This window comes from Pelodiscus sinensis, chromosome 5, assembly GCF_052426305.1.
Source record: "Pelodiscus sinensis isolate ZL-2025 chromosome 5, ASM5242630v1, whole genome shotgun sequence".
In the NCBI taxonomy this organism is placed as follows: domain Eukaryota; kingdom Metazoa; phylum Chordata; order Testudines; family Trionychidae; genus Pelodiscus; species Pelodiscus sinensis.
In genome coordinates, this window is record NC_143056.1 from 74,056,251 (window position 1) to 74,078,788 (window position 22,538).

Consider the following 22,538-nt stretch of genomic DNA (forward strand, 5'->3'; position numbering starts at 1 on the left):
CTTTGTACAAAATTAAATTGTTAAAAATTATTTAAAACTTATACTGTATATGTATATACTGCCTTTTGTCTGCTGAAAAAAAATTCACTAGAACCTAACCCCTTGTATTTACATTAATTTTATGGGGAAATTGGATTCGCTTAACATCATTTAACTTAAAGTAGTATTTTTCAGTAACATAACTACAACTTTAAGCAAGGAATTGTGTGTATCTTTTACAGAAGTAGAAAGTATTGATCCCAGATGTGGTGCGTAGGAAATATGAATCCAGAAATGTATATCCTGCTGACCCAACTACCCCTCAGTTCCTTTTTACCGCCAGCCACAACTGTTGCAACAGAGCCACATTCCATTGCAAGTGCCACGTGTCACTAGTGTTTATAGTTCATTTGTTGATAGTTGATCATTAGAAGTCAGTGTTTTGTTAGCAGAGTGGCTTTCTCTTCCAGTCTGTGTTCCCTTAGGGACTGCAGGGCTATGTCTACACCCGCGGCTTCTTGTACGAGAAAAATGCAAATGAAGCTAAGCGTGGAATATCGCCGAGCCTCATTTGCATGCCTAATGAGCCGCCATTTTTGCAGAAGAGGCTCTTGCGCCAGAAGGAGCTGTCTACACTGCCCCTTCTTGCGCAAGAAAAACCCTCTTGCGCAATGCTGTTATTCCTGAAAATAATTGGCATAGCGGCCAAGTGTAGACATAGCCCAGGTGTCCCACAGCTTCAAATCTTGCAGTTCCTGTTGAAATCAATGCCTACAAGTGACCTTCACGACTCATGTCTCCGGTGCCTGAGGGAAGCTCATCAGACAGACAGATGCAGGATCTGAAAGGCTTTTAAACCAGACCATAAAGGAGTAGGATTTTCACCTAAAGCAGCTCCTAATGGAATCCACTCTTCACTCTCAGCGGCAGGACCTGGCACTGAGCACTTCAGTGAGTAGTGTCCCATCTCCAGTCCCAGAGTCAGCACCGAAGACAGAGTCATCCCAGCACCAGTGTTCACTGAAGGCTATGACATCCTGGCACCAGTTGCACTCCTCAGTGAAGTCTTCTAGAGGGTCAAACCTTCATTCTGGGCACCAGCAAAACTCTCAACTTTGACCTTAACCACCATACCAAAAGGTCCAGCAGGGTCTTGATCCCAGGGCACAAGGGATCTTCTAGAGCTCTGAGTCTTATCCTCCTTGACTCTGAGCTCAGAAGCGATGGTCATCAGCCCATCTTCCACTGTGGAGACCTCTGAGGCTGCTCAGGGCCTCATTGAAATGACTCCATCCCTTGCCAGGGATAGGCCACTTCACCCACCTTACCAGTTGTCCTCGTGGGGAATGCCAGCTATATTGGGTCCATCTGCTCTAGTCATAGCACCCCTCTGCTCAGAGTCCCAGCTCTGCTCAGCATTCCAGTCCTGCTCCCATGAGTGCTGCTGGTCTGACTCATGGCACCGGTCTCATAGTTGGTCCTCTCAGAGCCTTTCACACATAAGAAAGTCTGTGGTGAGCTGATCCTGGTCTGGCTCAGAGTCACCTAGATGATCAGGGCAATCCCTGTGCTCCTGGCACCAAGCCATATTGCGGCATCCTTCAAGATCTAGGTCATATGTTAGCCAGCATCCTGCTCAGAGCCATCACTTTTCACCTTGACACCAATCCTGGATCGTGTTTGCCTCACCTCAGACCCCACAGAATCCCAGGTCCCAAAAGCAAGATGCACAACATGATGCCACCCATCTTGCCACTGTCCACCTCCCAGGAGGCCCCTCTGGCCTCAACTTTGTCCCCGTTCGGGGTTGCTCAGGATCTGAGCCTGCCTTTGGCCTCCCCAGATGAGGCAATGATGGGAATATTAGGTGCTGGCTCTCCACCCATGAATTATAGTGCATTGGAAGACATCCTCCACAATGTGGCCCTGAGCCTTAATCTACAGGTGGAGGAGATGGCTGAGCAGGACGTACCTATGGTTGACACATTGTCTCCAGAAGTCTCTTCCAAGGTGGCGCTCCCCATTATAGAAACAATCCAGTCTTCAACAAACACCATCTGGCAAACCTTGGCCTCTATCTCTCCCACAGCGAAAGGGGTGCAGTGGAAAGGACTTTGAAAGGCCGTTTACTATTTTTATTCATGGTGGAGGCAGTGAACGAGAAGGAGAAGCATGGTCATATGGTCCCAAAGCATAAGTTGAGGGATGCTAAGTGCCTCAACTTACTTGGACACAAGTTAATTTCCTGGGGAACTTGCTACTCAGAATAGCAAACCAGCAAACTATCTTGAGTATATATAACCTCTGAGCGTCTCTCCTCAAGTTCTAATAACTGTTGCCACAGGAGTCATGGGATGAGTTTGCTGCCCTCATACAGGATGGTAAAGCAGTGGCCCAGACCTACCACCAGACATCTTAGGACATGGCAGATTCTGAGGTGTATGTCATACCACTGAGGATCACTATGCACAGAAATACCTGGCTCCAGCCCTTGGGGCTCCTCTCGGAGGTCCAACAGATAATTCAAGACCTCCAATTTGGTGGAGTTGGCCTCTTTGCAGAGCAAACTAACTTTCGACTGCAAAGCCTCAAGAACTCCTAGAACACTATGAAGTTCTTATGCATGAACACCGCAGCAATGTAGCGCAAGGCTTTTAAGCCACAGTCCTCCAAGAGTCCTTCCCCACTCAGACCAAATCTGAGTTTTCCCATCATCGCCTTCACTATTCCCATAGGAAATCGTCTTGACTCTTCCGGCAATAACTAGGGTCGAGTGAAGTCCTCCTTGGGCTCCAAGCAGCCCTTTTGAAGGTTTGCCCAAGCACAGAGCACCTACAGTACTAGATCCTTCCTCACCTTTCCTGAACCATCTGTCCCCTTTCCAGCATGCCTGGGCCAACATTACTTCAGACTGTTGAGTCCTGAGATAATCTATCCCATCTGCTGCCTTCTGTTCATCCCTCTTCAAGGATTCTTCTCACAAACAGCTTCTGCTTTGAGATGTGCAAACACTCCTGGATCTAGGGGCAGTGGAGGAAGTTCCTCAAGTTCAAAGCCTGGGGTTTCTAGTCCGACTAATTCCTTATTCTGAAAGCAAAGGGAGGCCTCAGGCTGATTCTGGATCTCAGGGCACTCAACAAGTTGGTCTGCAACCACAAGTTTCATATGGTCTTCCTGAACTTCATCCTTCCCTCCTTAGATCCAGTACACCACTCTTGATTTTCACATTGCAATCAAGCCTTCTCACCAGGGATATCTCCATTTTATATAAGGGAGGCTCACTTCCAGTTTATGGTCCTTCCCTTTGAACTGTCCACAGTGTCCTATACTTTTACCAAATGTATGACAGTGATGTCTGCCTTCTTCTGCCATCATGGTGTCCAGGTTTACCCTTATCTGAATGATTAGCTTCTAAGGGGCTGGTTCTGACAGCAGGTGGTGGCTCAGGTGGGCCTCACCCAGACCACACTCACACGAATAGGCCATCTGCTCAACCCTAGAAAATTGACCCTCACATCCACACAAAGGATCAAGGTCATGGGGGGCAGTTCTGGATGCCACTGAGGCTCTGGTGTTTCTGCCAAAGCAGAGTTTGGTTGCAATAACCAACTGTTACAGTGTCATAGATTTCCCTATCACCACTGCCAGAATGTGCCTCTAATTCCTGGGCCACATGGTTGCTTGCACGTATGTTGTTCTGTTTGCCAGGCTCCATCTCCGGCTGCTGCAATCATGATTCAAATCAGTGTATTGCCCAGCCCGTGATAGCATCAACATGGTGTTGACAATCCCTCACCACATTATCCATGCACTCCAGGGGTGGCTGGACCCACAGTCAGTGAAGGTCAGAGTCCCCTTCCATGCTCCAGAGCTTATGACTGCCCTCATCACAGAGGCTTTCCGCTTTGAGCTGGGAGGCTCACCTTGGAGATTTCACCGTCTAGGCAATGGGGACAGCGGAGGAATTGTCTCTCTACAGCAGTGTTCACAGGCTCCAGGCCATCCGCCTTATGCATCAAGCATTTCTGTCTCACCTTTGAGGGTGAAGTGTGGTAATTATGATGAACAAGACCTCCATGTACTATATCAACAAGCCAGGTGGAGCCCAGAAAGCTTTTCAGTTGTGGAAGCTTTGCATAGCCCATTCTATACATCTGGGGTCATCATACCTCCTAGGGGTCCAGAATCGGCTAGCAGACCATCTCAGCTGGAACTTCATTTCCCACCAGTGGTTGATCCAACCAGATGGCATCCCCGCTATTTTCCAGAGGTAGAGGTTCTCCAGTTAGACTGCTTTGCAACCCAAGATAACTGAAAGTGCTCACAGTTTTGCTCCTTCTGGAACCTCAGTTTGGGTCACTGGCAGACACATTCCTGATCCCATTGCAGAAAAGACTGTTGTATGCATTCCCATCATTCCCACTGGCCCACGAAGTGCTTCTCAAAATTTGCAAGGACATCATCTTTCCTGGGCCCACCGGCACTGGTAACCCACACTGCTGGAACTGTCAGTTCAATCACCTGCCTCACTAGCTTTCCTCCCGGACCTCATCACACAGGACAATAGTTGCCTCCACCACCCGAATCTTTGTTCCCTCCCTTTCATGGAGTATAGGCTGCATGACTGAACCTGGCTAAGCAAGCATGCTCAGAACAAGTCCAGCATGTCCTAATCAGCAGCAGGAAGCCCTCTACCAGACATATACCTAGACAATGGAAACAACTTTCAAGCTAGTGCTCTCAACACAGTCTGGCCTCCACATTTGCCTCTCTCCCTCAGGTGCTTGAATACCTCATGTCCTTTGAACTGTAGGGTCTCACAACAATATGTGAACCCAGTGGCCATATTGGCATTCCATCGGGGAGAGGCAAGTTGCTCTGTCTTCATGAGCCCCCTGGTTGGGTGCTTCCTTAAGAGTATGGACAGACTCTATCCACTGGTCAAGTGCCTGATCCCTGTTTGGGATCTTAACCTGGTCCTCTCCATGCTTTTGGGGCATCCTTTCAAACTTTTAGCCATGTCTTCCCTCCTGTACCTCTCACGGAAAGTGACTTTTCTGGTAGCCATCACTTTGGCATGTGTTAACACTCGAGCTTCCCTACATGATCTTTAATAAGGACAAAGTACACCTTAGACCTCACCTGGCTTTCCATACCAGCCAAGACATATTCCTGCCAGTTTTTTACCCAAAGCCCAACAAGAGCCCATGAGAGCAAAAGCTGTACTCCCCTCCATGTCAGAACAGTCCCTGCCTTCTACACTGACCATACTAAATGCTTCTGCAAATCTTCACAGCTCTTTGTGGCAGTGGCTAACAATATGAAAGGGCTGCCAGTATCATCACAGTGTATCTCCTCTTGGATCACGGCATGTTTTCGGAAGCACTATGACTTAGCCAAGGTTCCCCAGCGTACTCCATATGGGTGCAGGCCACCTTGGCTGCTTTCCTGGCTCATGTCCTTTCTAGGACATCTATAGACCACATGGTCTTTCATCCATACCTTCATGTCGCACTACACCATCATGTATCAATCCAGTTAATATGAGGTCTCGGCAAAACAAGTGCTCCAGTCAGGAAGTCGTTGACTTTGATCCCTCCTCCTGGGTAAGGCTTATGACTCACCTAATTGGAACTGTAATAGAAATGTAGCCATGTTAGTCTGGTGTAGCTGAAGCAAAATGCAGGACTATGTAGCACTTTAAAGATTAACAAGATGGTTTATTAGATGATGAGCTTTCGTGGGCCAGACCCACTTCCTCAGATCAAATAGTGGAAGAAAATAGTCACAACCATATATACCAAAGGATACAATTAAAAAAAATGAACACATATGAAAAGGACAAATCACATTTCAGAACAGAAGGGGGATGCGGGGGGAGGGGGGGGGAAGGAAGGTAAATGTCTGAGTTAATGATATTAGAAGTGGGGAAAGGTAGATGTCTGTGAGCTAATGGTATTAGAGATGATAATTGGGGAAGCTATCTTTGTAAGGGGTAAGGTAGTTGGTGTCTTTGTTCAACACCCCCCCCCCCCGCCGGAGAGTGTCGAATTTTAGCATGAATGACAGTTCAGAGGATTCCCTTTCAAGTGCAGATGTAAAAGGTCTTTGTAGCAGAATGCAGGTAGTTAAGTCGTTGAGACAGTGTCCTTTCTGGTTGAAATGGCAAGAAACTGTTTTTTCTTTGTGATCCTGTCTGATATCTGTTTTGTGGGCATTAATCCTTTGGCGAAGTGTCTGAGATGTTTGTCCAATGTACATAGCAGACGGACACTTTCGGCACATGATAGCATAAATTATATTTCTGGATGCGCAGGAATATGCGTTCTTGATCTTATAACTCACTTAGGTCCAATAATGGTATCAGCAGAATGAATATGTGGACAAAGCTGGCAACGGGGTTTGTTGCAAGGGAAGGTACCAGGGTTGGTATTAGTGTGGTATGTCCTGTGGTTGTTGGTAAGAATCATCTTGATGTTAGACAACCACCTAACCTCAAGATGATTCTTACCAACAACCACAGGACATACCACACTAATACCAATAATTTTTTCATCTTTGGTGCTAACCATCCACAAATATTTAAAAGATAAAACATTGCTTAGTCATATTGTATGTATTTTGTTCTTTTAGGAAGCAAAGTTAAATCACTTCCTTCAGACCTAATCATTTTTGTTCTCCTCAAGTTTCCTCCAATTTGTCAATATCTTGCTGGGAATGTGTAATTTTACTGAAATGTATTCATATAATTCTGACACTTTAGAACTGATAATATGGAGCTTATTGAATACTATTTAAATGTTTAAAGTTTAAGATATACAGGATAAAGATGGCTATAACAAGCACCTAATGTTTCTTGACAGAGGACAAAGGCACGCTCTGGTTCTTTACCACTATGTTAAGTATTTTCCTTTCAATGTTTGGTACCTCTCATATTGTAAAAATGACTATATTTTCTCTCTCTCTCTCTCTCTCTCTCTCTCTCACTCTCTCTCTCACTCACACACACACGCACGCACGCACGCTTCCCACAGAAAACTAATGGCTGACAAAGTTTGAGTAATCTTATTTCACTTATTAAGATGTACTAGCTTTCTAAATTCTTAGGTGGATGGATAGCTTTGTCACATTAAATAAATTTCAAGTTAATCTCCCACTGATAACTTAAAGGGCTTAGATATTTACAGAATCTTCTGCAGCCAAAGCATGCACTTTAATTATTGACTTTGCCCCTCATTCATCAGAGCTGTCCTACTTCACTTCTGTAAACATCTTCTGCTCTCCAGATTTGTATGTTCTTGGCAGGAGAGAAATGTGGGAGAAACAGACAGGCTGTTTTTTATTGACAGCAGCACTGCAGTTGCTGCATTACATCATGAACAGGTCAACTGAAAGGTGAGAGCCCAACCTGGCTGTCAGAGAACCAATACATCAACAATGATCCTTTGATAAATCACTTAAGTTTCCTTGACAGATGTCTACTTGCTAAGGGATTAATGCCTATAGCTTCATACTCTTACCTTTCAAGGATTGGGGTGATGAAGCAGTTTCTTTTTGTCAAGGATTTTGATTCCCTTCCTTCACAGTTTGAGCTTATGGGACAATCCTCAAGCACATCCCGCTTCATGGGTGTTCAGGGGAACAATCCACAAAGTCTCTGTCCTTTAACATTTCACAATGCCTCATTTGGCTGATTCTTACCAGTTACTGGATAATTGGCAACTCTACCGGGCTGGAGCTTCCCCCCACCCCCACCCCAACACAGTGGGTGCTCCTGCCCAGCTGGAACAGTCCCCACCCATGGCAGAGGGTCGCCTCCATCCTGGCCATGCCCACCATACCACATGCAAAAGTAAGTGCTTGTTCTTAAGACTGAGAGAACATTCTATCACTTCAAAGCTCCCAACATTGCAGAACATTCATAATAACCTCATCTTCAAGGCTAGCTTTTCCTTCCCTAAATTCAGATTGGTATCTAGCTATGCAGTGTTTAGTAATGATAAATGACCATTCTGTTCTTCCATGTAGAACTTTTGAGCAGATGTTCTTGCAGAATACACTGTCCCATCTGTAGGAATCAAACACCCAAAAGACTTGTTGGGTCATCTTGTCCATCAATTTACTGCAGGGGTTGGCAACCTATGGCTCGCGAGTCAAATATGGCTGAGTATGGCATCAAATATAGCTCTTTTGGCCATCCCCAATTGTCCTGCTGCACTATGTGCCAGAGCTGCAGCAGGACCAAGGTGTGGCTGTACCTGGGGCTGGGGCCATGGTGTAGCCCGAGGAGCAGCCACACCATGGACCCAGCACACAGGACAGCTGCTCACCACGCAGCCCTACTCTGGGAGCAGCCAGGCAGCCCTGGCCACAGCTTCAGCCCTTCCCCAGCTCCCATCTGTCCCCAACCCCAATCCTGGGGCAGACCCTGCAGTCTGGCCCCTATCTGGCTACAGGAAGGTGGTGGGGGCTGATAACAGTACCCCTCTTCTGCTGCAGCACAGGTAGGAGAGAAGGCCACAATCTGGCTGTAGCAATCCTAGCCTGGCCCCTTGCCCAACCACTGCTGCTGCGGTGCAGCAGCCCAGCCCCGACCAGGTAAGGTAATCCGGCTCCAGGTCCCCCCCCACACACTACTTCCCACCTCCAGCGCCCTTCTCTGCCTCCTGTATCTCCCACACACCCCAACTCCCTGCCCTGTGCCCCTCATATATCCCAGCCCAGACTCCTGCACCTCCACATCCCGAGCCCCCTATCAGAACATTCCTGTACCAATCATACACCTGAACCCTTTGCCCTGAGCCCCTCGTGTACCCTAATCCTGACTCCTGCACCCCCACATCTCAAGCCCCCTGCCATAAGATTGACAGAAGATAGCCTGAATGTGTGCATGAAGCTGAATTTGATCAGTCATGATGTAAACTTCAAAGAAATCTGCAAAAAGATGCAGCAGCAGAAGTCCCATTAAATAGTCTGTTAGTAAAATGTTTCATTTATGGTATTATTAATCATCATGTCAATTATCAATAATATTAAGTTGTATATTTTCAGTCATGTAAACGGGCATACTCCTTGTTGACCACTTGTTCTGAATTTTGATGTAGTTTGGCTTTTTGGTTTGAAAAAGTTGCCGACCCCTGATTTACTATAGGATTGCTCCTTGCAGTATATTGCTCTCCTTAAGTGCTCTGCCTTTCTTACATTACAAACTACACAGAGTATGAAGGGGCTTCATAGCATATTGCATGAAAGAATGAGTACAGCTTGATAAGGCACATCATTTTCTAGGCATCTGTTTAAAACACCTCTGATAACATATGTTACTTTTCTCATCTGAGCCACAACCATGGCTTCACAGCTTCTCGTAGCTCCCCTTAGCTGGAAACAGCAAACTGGAGCCAATGGGAGCCACAAGGTTCCGTGGCTACAGACCCTTTTAAACAAAATGGCATCAGCCAGTTAGCAGCTTTCCCAAAGCAGTTCTGAAACCCACTGTGAGAATCACTGCTGTAGAATATCTTCTCTTACAGACTTCAACTGCACAAGACAGTGCTCCACACTATTGGCTTATTTCACTCAGCCAATTCATCTCGATTCTGGCTTTGTCAGTTTTTTGTCCTAATCTTTGCATCCTTAGGCACTTTTATTCATTACACAGAGTTGTAATGTTTAACCATTACATAACTAGTTGTGACTTCTCCCCCCAATCTGATATTTGAGATGGCTACAAAAATCAAAGTCAGAATAGCTATGGTAGCTGAGCACCTCGCAACATTGAATTAATCCTCACAACATCCTGTGATATGGCAGAAGTAGCAGCTAGTTCTACATGAAAACTAAAACAAACATACAGTTCTGTATTTTCACCAATCATTTCCCCAAAATTCCAGAAGGCTTTTTTTTTTAAATGAATTTAGATGTCTGTGTCTGGAATGTGCATTCCAAATCATCACTTCACACTGCTCTCAAGAGTGTAGAAGTGTTACTGATAAACAGCAGTTGGCTTCATTTGAAAGCTCCTAAAATAAATAACCATTGACTCAGTCCTCTGATTTTTTTCTATTCACAGTACGACAGAATTCTAATCTCTTCTACAGCAAGGCAGTGAGAGAGCTAGAAAATCATTGTGTGTGTGTCAAGAGGCAAAGGAAAACTCAAAACTGAGTGTTGTCTGCATATTGCTGGCATTTAAAACAATGTCTCAATTTCCCTTAAAAACTCTGGTGTACATGTTAAGAATGATGGAGAAGAGAATCAACCTTCATGAGACTTCCTGAGTGCTCCAGAGATAAAAGAGCCGTTTTCCAATCACCACACTCTGTTACTGTCTTGAAAGGAAGGAATAAAAGCCAATTCAGTATTTTACAATGTATTCCTGCCACTTTACAAAGGTTTTTGAGACTGATACACACACAGGTAGTAAATTTAGCAGATCTAGTTAAGACCTGTCATATAACCTAAAGATTGCTCTCCTATTGATCCTGTTACTCTACTCTGGACGAGAAAAGCACAGGAAGTTAATGGGACAGTTTCTCCTGATGACCCCAAATGGTGCAGAGCCTACAGTAACTTGACTTTAAGGTATGTCGATTCCAGCTATGTTACTAATGTAGCTGAAATTGAATAGCTTAGGTCAACTTTCTATTGTAGTGTAGAGGTAGCCTGAGGCAGGACAGAAGAAAAGGTGCGAGAACTAAGGATGCAGGAAGTGTTTTCATACTGCCTGGCTTGAAGTGGTTTCCATTATAAGCAGGGTTTACAGTTTCATTCAATAAATAAGCACCCCAATATAAAAATTGTTCTTGCACCCCTGGACAGCAGTATGATCTCTGTATAAAAACGCCAAAGACAGATCCAGAAACATGAGTATAGACTTTCTGCAGTTTATAGGCTGGAGGTGATCATCCGTCTGTCCCACTAATGCCATCTTGATTCTGACTTGGTCTTAAACCCAGTTGGGAGGGATGCAGGATATTGATGATAGATGTATTTGGAGATAGCCTGAAGCTCGTTTCTAATTTAATTTGCTCCAGAAAAAAAAGAGGTTAGTCAACAAGCAGTAATCTGTGAAATTAAAGTTAAACGTAAATAGGCCAGACTGTGGCATGTTTTACCGGGTAGCTTTCTCTCATCAAAGATGGTGTTGAGTTGACAATCTCTATATCATCCTCAGATGTCTTTAACTAGCACATGATGAGAACAGATCAATCATCAGTGGTGAATCAGATTTCTTGCAGCAGTCCTACAGTTTCTTGGTATGTGAATGAGCTAAATTCACTGGGAGGGGAAAGGTGCTTTCTGACTTAGACTTATGAATAACTGCTGGTGTCCTGATCATATAATGTTGATGGCTCTGAAGGAATTTGTTACTGGGATATAGGGAAGAAGTTTGGATTAACAAGGTGGTTCATAATCTTGAAATTTCCCCAGGCTCTTACATGTAAAATTGATGACATATTAATTACAATAGAGAAAAACAGCTTGTGCTGGAGTTTAACTGCCAGTTTTCTGTCAGTGCCATTTGTTTTCTTTCTGCATGTTTCATCTTACCAGAAAACTATGGCGATCTGCTGGAATGACTGCAAGGGTACTTTTAGGTACCAGGCTGATCAACAGCAGAAGCCAGTTCACAAGGTCAAAGTCTCACCAAATCTTCCATTCTTGAGTCTTCAGTTGGGTAATGTTTTCATTGAGGATACTTTGGAAATTATTTGGGACTACAAGTTCATAGAATAGGGGAAGGTTACTAATAAAACCTTCTTTCTGCATGATACCTAAGTTCTTATATCAATTAGAGGTTTATAGTGGACTCTCCAAGATAAAGGTCAGTTTCTTCCATTTCTTTTGTCTACTTCTAGACAGATGATCCAGTCTAAGGTGTGACTGACCATGTTAGTCCTTTATGAGTCACCTTATAGACCACCTCCCCATGAGACCAACAGTGGACGTAATAGCTGAAAAGCCTGATACCGTTCTGTATATTTTAAAAGAATCCAGGTTTGGGCTTTGGAAATACTTCCAACAGGAGCAAATTATAGAGAAAACGTCTTGACCTACTGGCTTTCTGCTCCTGCAAGTTTAATTCCTGTGAAAGATAGATGAAGTGATACAGATGGCAAAGATGAAATGGGGCACTCTTCGATAACAAGAACCTGGGCCACTTAAGCTTTGTAGAAAATCAGCATTTTGAATTTCACCCAGAAGTGACTGTCCACCATGCAAGAGAGAAACACACAGTTGTAACATGCTTACGGTCACTCAACTTTAACCAGAAGTAGAGAACTTTACACTTTGTACTAGTCAAAACTTCTTGGGTAGTTCTTAAGAGAATTCTGCACTCATCAAGCCTAGAGGTATCAAAGAGGCACACATACACATGGTGAAAAAATCATATTAAAGTACTTATCCTCTTGATAAAGCCATAGATGAAACAGTATTTGTTGTCATTGATAAAAGCTGGGAGTGTGATGAATCAAATCATACTCAAGAGAATAAATCAGTTTAACAGTGGGTGGGGAAGACACCTCAATCAAGAGACAGGTTAACTGTCCTCAAAATGTTTCTCTCTGACAATCCATACCAACTCAGTCTTATTTGGAGTAAGCTAAAGCCATCCATATCTCACTGTCTGGCTAACCGGGCACAGCATGGATATGTCTGAATACTTCTGAAGGCACAAAATAGAGCTAAGTACAGTCTGCAAACCGATAACAATGTAACCTCTATATATCAAAATGTTTCACCGGCTTTATACAGACTTTGTAAAACAGCAGTGGCAAAACTCAGCCATGTGGGATTCCTCAGCTGTGTCACTTGAAGAAAAAACATCACCCACCATCATCCTCTAATTTCACACTGAAAGAAATGTGTGGACCCAATCTACAGATCCAAGGAATTTAAGGATTTTGGATGTTAGAGTTGGCTTGTCACCATCTTTTTACTGATATTCTTAGAGATAGGAGATTAGAGATTGGGCAATATTAAAGTAGAACACTGGCGCGCGCACACACATGCACACACACACACAGAAATGACATTAACATTCTCTCCAATAAAGTGCTTGTCTTGCCTTTATCAGTCTATCTAGCCCAACCTAGATGCAGTGCCTAGGTGGTTCAACACATTTCCCTCAGTGCACATAAGATCTCTTACTGAAAAACAGATTAATTTAGTCACAGAAGACTGTGTATAATAAAAGACAGGCAAAAAGACCCATCCGACATCACAAGCAGTTCTTGTTTGATTCAAGGGATAAGTAAAGGCATGGGTGGTTCAAGTTTTTGAGAAGTCTCTAAATGGTATGCAGAACTCCAAATATAATGTAAACTTTTTATTTTCATGGTTTAACTTTCAACTTTAACTTTCCATAAAAAAGGTGTTTTACTTTGGGATAATTATACAACTTAGTAACAATTTTTTTCCTACTTGGAAGGAAATGATGAAAATCAAAGATCCTGAAATGAGAACTAAGATTGTCTGATTTGTTTCCTCTGTAGACAAACCAGGTCCACCTCAGAATGTCAAAATCATAGATGTGTGGGGATTCAACGTCGCTCTGGAGTGGAAACCACCTCAAGATGATGGCAATGCACAGATCTTGGGGTACACAATCCAGAAGGCAGACAAAAAGACAATGGTGAGAGACATTGATACTTGCTGATAATTCCTAAACTCACTTGAAATTGGATAGAATGAGAATAGGGCCAGGTAGAGCATGAAAATAGGATGTTGAACCAGAACTTTCAGGGGTTGTGTATCAACTGATACGATTTTTTACCTTGTTCTGAGCACTTGAGTTAAAATAGAGTAGAGTCATGTTGATTTCATTGATGATTATGGTCATTAAAGCTGTGTCTGAAGACTTAGGAAGACAGACCTTTTCCTCTCCACTCATCTGAGGAAGTGGGTTTTGCCCACGAAAGCTCATGATTCTATATAAATATTGTCTGTAAGGCGGGGTCTCAAATCTTTTTAAGCACAAGATCGCTTTTTGAATTTAAATGCAATCCACAATCTACCTCAGACCCAAATACCCTTGCCCCACCTCTTTCATGGCTCTTCTCCAAGGCCCTGCCTCTGTTCACTCCATCCTCCCTCTTTTTCACCAAGCAGGGGCAGAGGATTGGGGCACAGGATCTGGCCTTGGGCTAAAGGATCTGGAATGTTAGTGGGGCTCTGAGCTAAGCCTAGGGCAGGCAACCGGGATGCAGGCGGGGATTCAGGGTACAGGCTCTGGGAAGGAGTTTGGGTAAGAGGGCTCAGGAGTAGGGCAGGGGCTTGGGGCATAGGGGAACAAGACTGGGGTAGGGATTCAGAGCTGGTTCCAGCTGGACTCTGCTTACTACAGATACCTCCTGGGTGGTGGTGCAGTGGGGTGTAGGGTTTCCGTCCGCCCCCACAGCATTGCCCGTCGTCAACTGCGGGGAATTGGCTCTGCTGACGGCGATACTACCCAATTCAGGCCATTGTCCTCCGACAGTGCCCACACAGCCTGGGCTTTACCCCTTCCGGGGGGGGGGGCATTCGTTCCTTCTCAGTTATGCCACGGAGGCCGGGGGAGGGGTGCCGGTGTCCGCTGTACTTTCCTGGGCAAGGCACTCCGTGTCAAGTCGGTTAAGGGTGCGGCTATTGCCGCAAAATTAGGTACAAAGCGCCGATAATATCCTGCCAGCCCCAGGAATAGTCGTACCTGCTTTTTGGTTCTCAGTGGTGCGTAGTTTCGCAGGGCCTCGATCTTGTCCACCAAGGGTCTGAGTTGGCCGCGCCCCACAGTGTAGCCCAGGTAGGCCACCTCTCGTTCCCCAAAATGGCACTTACTTGGGTTGGCGGTAAGCCCCGCGTATCTTGGAGTGTGCTGAGTACGGCCTCCACCCTCTGGAGATGTTCAGGCCACGTTGTGCTATGGATGATAACATCATCTATATAGGCTGCAGCGTACTGACCGTGCTCCCTCAAGACTTTGTCCATTAGCCGCTGAAAAGTCGCCGCTGCGCCATTAAGGCCAAAGGGCATTCGGATGAAATGGTACAGCCCGAAGGGTGTCGAGAACGCCGTCTTCTCTCGTGAGGCGGCAGTAAGGGGGATCTGCCAATACCCTCAGGTGAGGTCGATGGTAGAAAGGTACTGGGCCCTCCCAAGGCGATCCAGCAACTCATCTACTCGGGGCATGGGGTAGGCATCAAACCGGGACACGCTGTTGACTTTACGAAAATCGATGCAAAACCGCATTGACCCGTCATGTTTTGGGACAAGGACTATAGGGCTCCTCCACTCACTGCGCGATTCTGCCACTATTCCCCACTGTATCATCCGTTGTAATTCTTCTCGGACCGGTTCCCACATCTTCCGGGGGAGGGGATGGACTGGTTCTCGTACCCTTTTCCCAGACTTGGTCGCAATATGATGGTAGGCCCATGTGGTCTGTCTGGGCTGGTCAGTCATCACCCGTGGGAACCGGCGTAGAATAGTCTCCAGGTCTGCCTTTTGCGTCGGTGATAGGCTCACTCCCACCTGAAATGACACTGTAGGGGCGGCCTCCCCTTCCCCCGGCCCTAATTCGGGATCAGGGGGCACTGGATTCACCCACAACCCCTCTCAGGCCTTCCATGCTTTCAAGAGGTTGACATGATATAGCTTGGTCCCCCTCCAACCTCCAGTTAACTTCACCTCGTAATCGACTTCACCCACCCTTTGTACTATTTCGAAGGGCCCTTGCCATTTGGCAAGTAATTTCGAGTCCTGGGTTGGGAGTAACAGTAGGACTTGCTCACCCAGCTCGAAAGTCCTCAAGCGGGTGCCCCTGTTGTAATACCCTGCCTGCGTGGCTTGGGCTAATTCTAAGTTAGTCCTCGCAAACTCCCCAAGGGTATGCAATTTCTGTCTCAAGTTAAGGATGTACTGCACAGAGCTGTGCACCCTGGTCTCCTGTTCTTCCCAGCTTTCCCTAATAATGTCCAAGATCCCTCTAGGCCGGCGCCCGTATAGTAGTTCAAATGGTGAGAAGCCTGTGGAGGCTTGGGGGACTTCGCGCACCACAAACAGTAGCATGGGTAACAATTTGTCCCATTCCTCAGGTTCTTTGCCTGCAAACTTTCGCAACATCCCTTTCAGGGTCCTATTAAACCGTTCGACCAACCCATTGGTTTGGGGATGGTACACTGAGGTTTTCAGGCTCTTTATTCGCAAGAGTTGGCACAACTCTCCCATCAGTTTGGATGTAACGTTTGTACCCTGATCCGTCAGGATCTCCTTGGGTACTCCCACCCTGGCAAAAATCTTTATCAACTCTGATGCCAGGTTCGGTACGGTGGTGTTTCATAATGGTACCGCCTCGGGGTACCGTGTGGTGTAATCGATTACCACTAGTATATACTGGTGCCCCGCCTTCGTTCTTTCCAAGGGGCCCACCAAGCCCATGGCAATCCTTTCAAAAGGGACTTCTATCACGGGAAGAGGGATCAGAGGGGCTTTTGGTACCCCTTTTGGCCCTGCCCGCTGGCACTTGGGGCACGAGCCGCAAAAGTCCTTCACCTCCCTATATATTCCTGGCCAGTAGAACCTCTGCAACACTCGCTGCAGGGTCTTCTCATATCCCAAGTGTCCCGCCAACGGATTGGCATGTGCCAGCTCTAAGAGCTGAGGGCGATATCTCCGGGGAACCAATAGGTGACGCACCAAGCCACCCTCTTCCTCCCCCTCTGCGATCCGGTACAGGCGGTCTTGGCATACCTCGAAGCGGGGGCTCTTGTGCTTTCCCTCCTCCTCGGTAACCAGATCGTCCGCGTCCCTGGCGTCAGCCCAGGCGCGCTGAAGTGCCAAGTTCTCTCGTTGTTCTCGTAGGAAGTCCCCTTCCCATACACCAAGGGGGGAGTAGATGTCCTGGTCTTCACCCTCCCCCTGTGGAGGGTTGGCTCCCAGGTCTCCATCCATATTCATAGGGCCGCCGTCTGGCTGCTCAGTCTGCTGGCCCGGTCCCCCAAGCAACCCTTCCCGGGTCAGAAGGGTACCCTGGCGTTGCCATTCGCCCATGGCCCTTCGAAAGCCACTCCAATCTCGCCCCAGTAGAACGGGGTATACCAATTTCGGGGCTACCACCACATAACACCAACTTACTTGGTCGTCGTCCGCTATTCGGACCCAGGTAGTGGGGTATTGGTGCATGTCCCCGTGTACGCACTGCACGCACACGGGCGGCCCCCTCGGGCCTCCCTCCTCGACTAGCTCCGCCCTTACTATAGATTGGCTACAGCCAGAGTCTACAAGGGCTAGGACCCGGTGGTCCCCAATCTGGACCTGTCTCTGGATTCGACCTCCCCTCCCAATGTTGAGGTCCCTCTCTCCCGTCAGGACCTGCGCATAGGTGCAGTCCATGTACGGGTAGCGCTTTTGAAAATGGCTTTCCGGCCCGCCCTTGTCGCAGGCCCCCTTAGGCGGTCCCCGTTTACTTGGAGCCTTTCTGCCTTCACCCAGGGTGGGCCGCTTTTCTTGTGGAGCACCCTTCAATGGCGTTGTCCATGCTGGAGCCAGCCTCCTTCCCGCCCCCTGACCTCCTTCTTGGCTTCGGTCCCTCTCAGGGCTCCCCTTTGGTCGCCATGGCCAGGGGAGTTCGGTCCTAGGGGGAGGGCTGGTCCTACCTGGGCTGCTTGTTCCTTCCGCTGTTTCTACAGCCTTATAGTCGTTCCTCAGGTCGACCGCCTCGTCTACGGTTGACGGGGGGCACCGTCGCACCACGCGTGGCCCTCCACTGGGGAGGATACTTAGAAACTGTGAGTGCACCCACTGTTTCTGCTGGCTCTGGAACTTCTCTGATAGCTCCCTCACCAGTTGCCTCTGCTGCTCCTGGTGCCGCGCTGAGAGCTGTTGTATCAAGAACGTTTGTTGCTGCAGGTTCTGTCGCTGGACCTGGGTTAGCCACTCCAGCACCTGGGCCAGTTCCATCCTGCCGGTGTCCGCAATGTCTGCCTCCCCCCCCCCCAACGGGGGGTGGGGAGAGGGGAAAAGTTCCGCCTCCTGTAAATGTGTCTAAGCAAACAATAAGTTAGGCTCCCCCACCAATCTTAAACCAAAAACTCTCTAGCAAATCTCCTCTGATACTGTCCCCTTTTACTCCAGGGGAGGGGGTCGGTTAGATGCCCCCATTCTCCACCATCTTGTAGGGTTTCCGTCTGCCCCCACAGCGTTGCCCGTCAACTGCGGGGAATTGGCTCTGCTGACGGCGATACTACCCAATTCAGGCCACTGTCCTCCGACAGTGCCCACACAATCTGGGCTTTACCCCTTCCGGGGGGGACATTCGTTCCTTCTCAGTTATGCCACGGAGGCCGGGGGAGGGGTGCCGGGTAGGGCGGAGAAAAGGGGGCCTGGGCCCACCCTCACTCCCAGGCCCCAGCCCAGGGCCCCAAAGGACATGGACCAGCTCCGGTCCAGGGCTAGTATGGCAGGGGCGTCCTCCTGAAACCTGTCCACATGAGGGGGCTCCGGTAGGGCCCTCTCCTGGGCTACTTCCTCTCCGTTCTGCCTCCCCCCTTTTACTGCTGCTGGCCTGCTCGTCCCTCCGTGGGTCAGCTGCTCGTCTCTCCGGACGATCTTCCGGACCCCGTTGCTCCACGGCGGTCCACAAAGTCCTGCTTTCCGCAGCCAAGAGTGGGGGGTTTGCCCTCACCCCGCCCCCTTCCCTCACGCCTGAGGAGGCATTTAAACTTCCCGTCGTGCCTGGCGCCGGAGGGTGACGTGCTCCTGACGTCACCAGCTGACTCCACCCCTCCCGCTGTGTTTGCGTCGCCACCGCCGCCGAGGCGGTCAGCTGGTCCGCAACGCGGGTGCAGCCGGCACAATGCCGGTGCGCACGCCCCTGCCACCCAAGAAGGGCTTTTGCCGCGGGGGTTTTAGTGCGGGGTTGCGGGACCCCGTCACATGGGGCTAAGGCAGGCTCACCCCTGTCTTGGCCCTTCACCATTCTCAAAAGCAGCCAGCAAACTTCCTCTATCCCAAGCCCTATTATGCCCCCCGCTTCCATTCTGTGGAGATAGACTACAGGATTTTTCCTGGTGGTTTGGTGGGGTTTTTTTTGCGGAGTGGGGGAGGGGGTTCCGGTATTTTTGTTTCAACCATCTGGCAACCCTATCTACTGGTTTGTGACCACTGCTATAGGCCTACTCTTTTTTTTTTCTAATTTACAGACTAATACGGCTACCCCGAGACCTATAATAGTTTACATTTAGTTTATAAAGGTTTATATGCAATAACTATAAGGGTTAGAAACGTTTGTGTTTTATGCAAGTACATGTTTAATTTTTTTTTTTGCCAGAATGAAGATCAAAGTAAGAAAATAAGTAAGGTTTTTAATTTCCTTTAAAGAAACTTGTGTACTATCACTTACTCTGTCAGAAATTGACATTCCCCAAACCATTGTTGCTTGATAGCTATCTTCTTCAGTAACACTGGCAAGGAAGGTCGTTATACCACAACCAGTACAATCTTTGACCCTTTAAACCTTTTTCAAGATATTCTACTTTTTCTAACAAGGTATAATATCCTTATAGGAATGGTATACTGTATTTGACCACTATCGGCGTACCAACTGTGTAGTGTCAGACCTGATTATGGGGAATGAATACTATTTCCGAGTCTTCAGTGAAAATTTGTGTGGACTGAGTGAAACTGCTGCTACAACTAAAACTCCTGCCTACATACAAAAGACAGGTAACTCACATTCTTCAAAACAAAGGTTACAAAAGACTGACTCACAGATAAGCCACATTTAGCTAGTTGAGTGATGCATTATAGACATAAGAGAGTACAGAATTACTGGGCATAGGAGCAAAAACTTTTCCCATTACTTAATAGTGGGCAGTTTCTAATCTTTTAGATCCCTTATACAACCACACTGACATATTTATGTCAGTTTAATAAAGACAATAGCAAAGTTTAATAAAGATAAATGCAAAGTGCTCCACTTAGGAAGGAACAATCAGTTTCACACATACAGAATGGGAAGCAACTGTCTAGGAAGGAGTATGGCAGAAAGGGATCTAAGGGGTTATAGTGGTCCACAAGCTGAATATGAGTCAGCAGTGTGATGCAGTTGCAAAAAAAGCAAACACGATTCTGGGATGAATTAACAGGTGTGTTGTGAGCAAGACATGAGAAGTCATACTTCCGCTCTACTCTGCGTTAGTTAGGCCTCAGCTGGAGTATTGGGTCCAATTCTGAGCACCGCATTTCAGGAAGGATGTGGATAAATTGGAGAGGGTCCAGAGAAGAGCAACAAGAATGATTAAAGGTCTAGAGAACATGACCTATGAAGGAAGGCTGAAAGAATTGGGTTTGTTTAGTTTAGAAAAGAGAAGATTAAGGGGGGACATGATAGAAGTTTTCAGGTATCTAAAAGGGTGTCACAAAGAGGAGGGAGAAAAATTGTTCTACTTGGCCCCTGAGGCTAGGACAAGAAACAATGGGCTTAAACTTCAACAAGGGAGGTTTAGATTGGACATTAGGAAAAACTTCCTAACTGTCAGCGTCGTTAAACACTGGAATAAGTTGCCTGGGGAGGTTGTGGAATCACCATCTCTGGAGACATTTAAGAGCAGGTTAGATAAATGTCTGGCAGGGATGATCTATACAGTATTTGGTCCTGCCATGAGGGCAGGGGACTGGACTCGATGACCTCTTGAGGTCCCTTCCAGTCCTAGTATTCTATGATTCTATGATTTATGTACACTCAGCCACTGATGTTGAAGAATCATGAGTTAGGAATCTAGAACTCATGAAATTAAAAACAGATTTGGGGGATTATCTTCTGGGTTTTAAGCTGTTAGAGTTCATGCTTTCAGGCTTTTCCATGCGACCATAAGGGCTAGAAATTTATTTTGTAAATAAAAACAGATTCTCACGTAATCCCAGGACTCCCGGAGCTGGGGATTTTAAGAAAAAATACCTCATTACATCACAAAAGTTGGCAATTCTGATGTTTTAACACTATTGCTTTTCTAAAACAGCATAGATAAAAATAAAATTTCAGGTAGACTGTATTCACTATGCAGGTTTTAAGAAAGAATTCTTACTAGATTACTCTGTTTGAATTGCAGGCACCATTTATAAACCACCCAGTTACAAAGAGCACAACTTCTCTGAAGCCCCCAAATTCACTCATCCCCTGGTAGACCGTTCCGTGATCTCTGGATACAATGCTACGCTCAGTTGTGCTGTAAGAGGAATCCCTAAGGTACAAATTACACTAGTTATCATCTATATAATTGTGACAAGTCAAAAGCCTACTGTAACTACCCTAAAATCCATGCCAGCTTCATGAAATTACACTGTTCTAATTATTGAGCTACATTATAGGAATCAAGTCCATACTATCCCTCCACATCCTAGAAGTTAAATAATGTTCCAATGAAAAACCTAAACATCAACAAAAGCAATAAAGTGATACAGCATGAAACATAAGGTTTTAAATACCCAGGTCAGGAAGCTGAAAATTACTCTTGGTATAAGCAATGTGAACTCTGACCCCTTCCAAGTCTATATTATAATTGGGCCTTCCATTACATTAGAGGACAATGCAACCAACCTACTATTCACTTAACAGAATTCAAAGGAGATACTTCTTTTCCATTACTTTTAGTGCACCTGTGTAACTTGTGTTTCTGAATGCATATTGTATAATCAAGTAGTAAAATACACTGCTATAATTTGTATGCACAAGGAGACAGCATTAAAAAAAATCTCAGGCTGATTTTAACACTTTCTTCGCTCTCAATTATTTGCTGAGCTCTATTCAGGGTGAACTGTACTTGGTACCTTTTTCACTGAGTATTAAGAAAAAGCAGCAGAAAGAATATCAACCACAGGCTACGATTATATTCAGCCTCTGAAGGCAGACTGAACAGGGTGAAAAGGGCCATATATGCACTTAAGAAATGTACCATGCTAAGTAATGATTGATTCTCCTCAATCAACTGAAACTTGTATCCAACACACAGCTGTTTCAGTTATCACTGATTTTCTCTAACACACTAGATTATGTTTTTTGTAATTGTCAAATGAGTCAGTAATTTGAATCCCAGTTTGGATGATTCTCCAAATTGAAGCAAACCCTGCTCGTCTTGCCATCCCACAGTGTGGCCTCTCTATCTCTAAGACACTTTTCTGTACCTACAGTGCCAATTGTACGCTTGTCAGAAGACACATGCAAATGTCTCTGTACCGGCTGTACAGATGTTGTGGATCTTTCACAGACAGCACTTCCTTGTGATAAAGCTTTTACATTTTTAATAACTCTATTCTATCAAGGATGTCTCAGGTATAAAGTGCATTCCATGAACATGCTGCCACGAAACAGTAGCCAGTATTCATTGCCAAACAGCACTGACACACAAGGTGAAAATCTAGAACAAGAAAGAGGGCTATTGACAAAAATTCAAGAGTGGACAAAGTTGTTGAAGAACAGGTATCATCAAAGCTGTCTCATCCATAGGACAGCTCAGGGCAGCTGCCCCAGGCCCTGTGCTTTTGGGTGGGTCTGTGGTGGCTACTTCAATTGTCCTATGGATGGG

At 46.3% G+C, this 22,538-nt stretch overlaps 1 protein-coding gene across 1 annotated transcript in view; it reads left to right on the forward strand.

The window, feature by feature from the left end:
• MYBPC3 (myosin binding protein C3) overlaps positions 1-22,538 on the forward strand; it is a 142,276-nt gene that overhangs the window by 111,176 nt on the left and 8,562 nt on the right. The window contains exons 28-30 of the mRNA XM_089778538.1: positions 13,476-13,615; positions 19,521-19,680; positions 21,066-21,202. Of these exons, the coding sequence (XP_089634664.1) occupies positions 13,476-13,615; positions 19,521-19,680; positions 21,066-21,202 (437 nt within the window). The remainder of the gene's footprint in view (positions 1-13,475; positions 13,616-19,520; positions 19,681-21,065; positions 21,203-22,538) is intronic.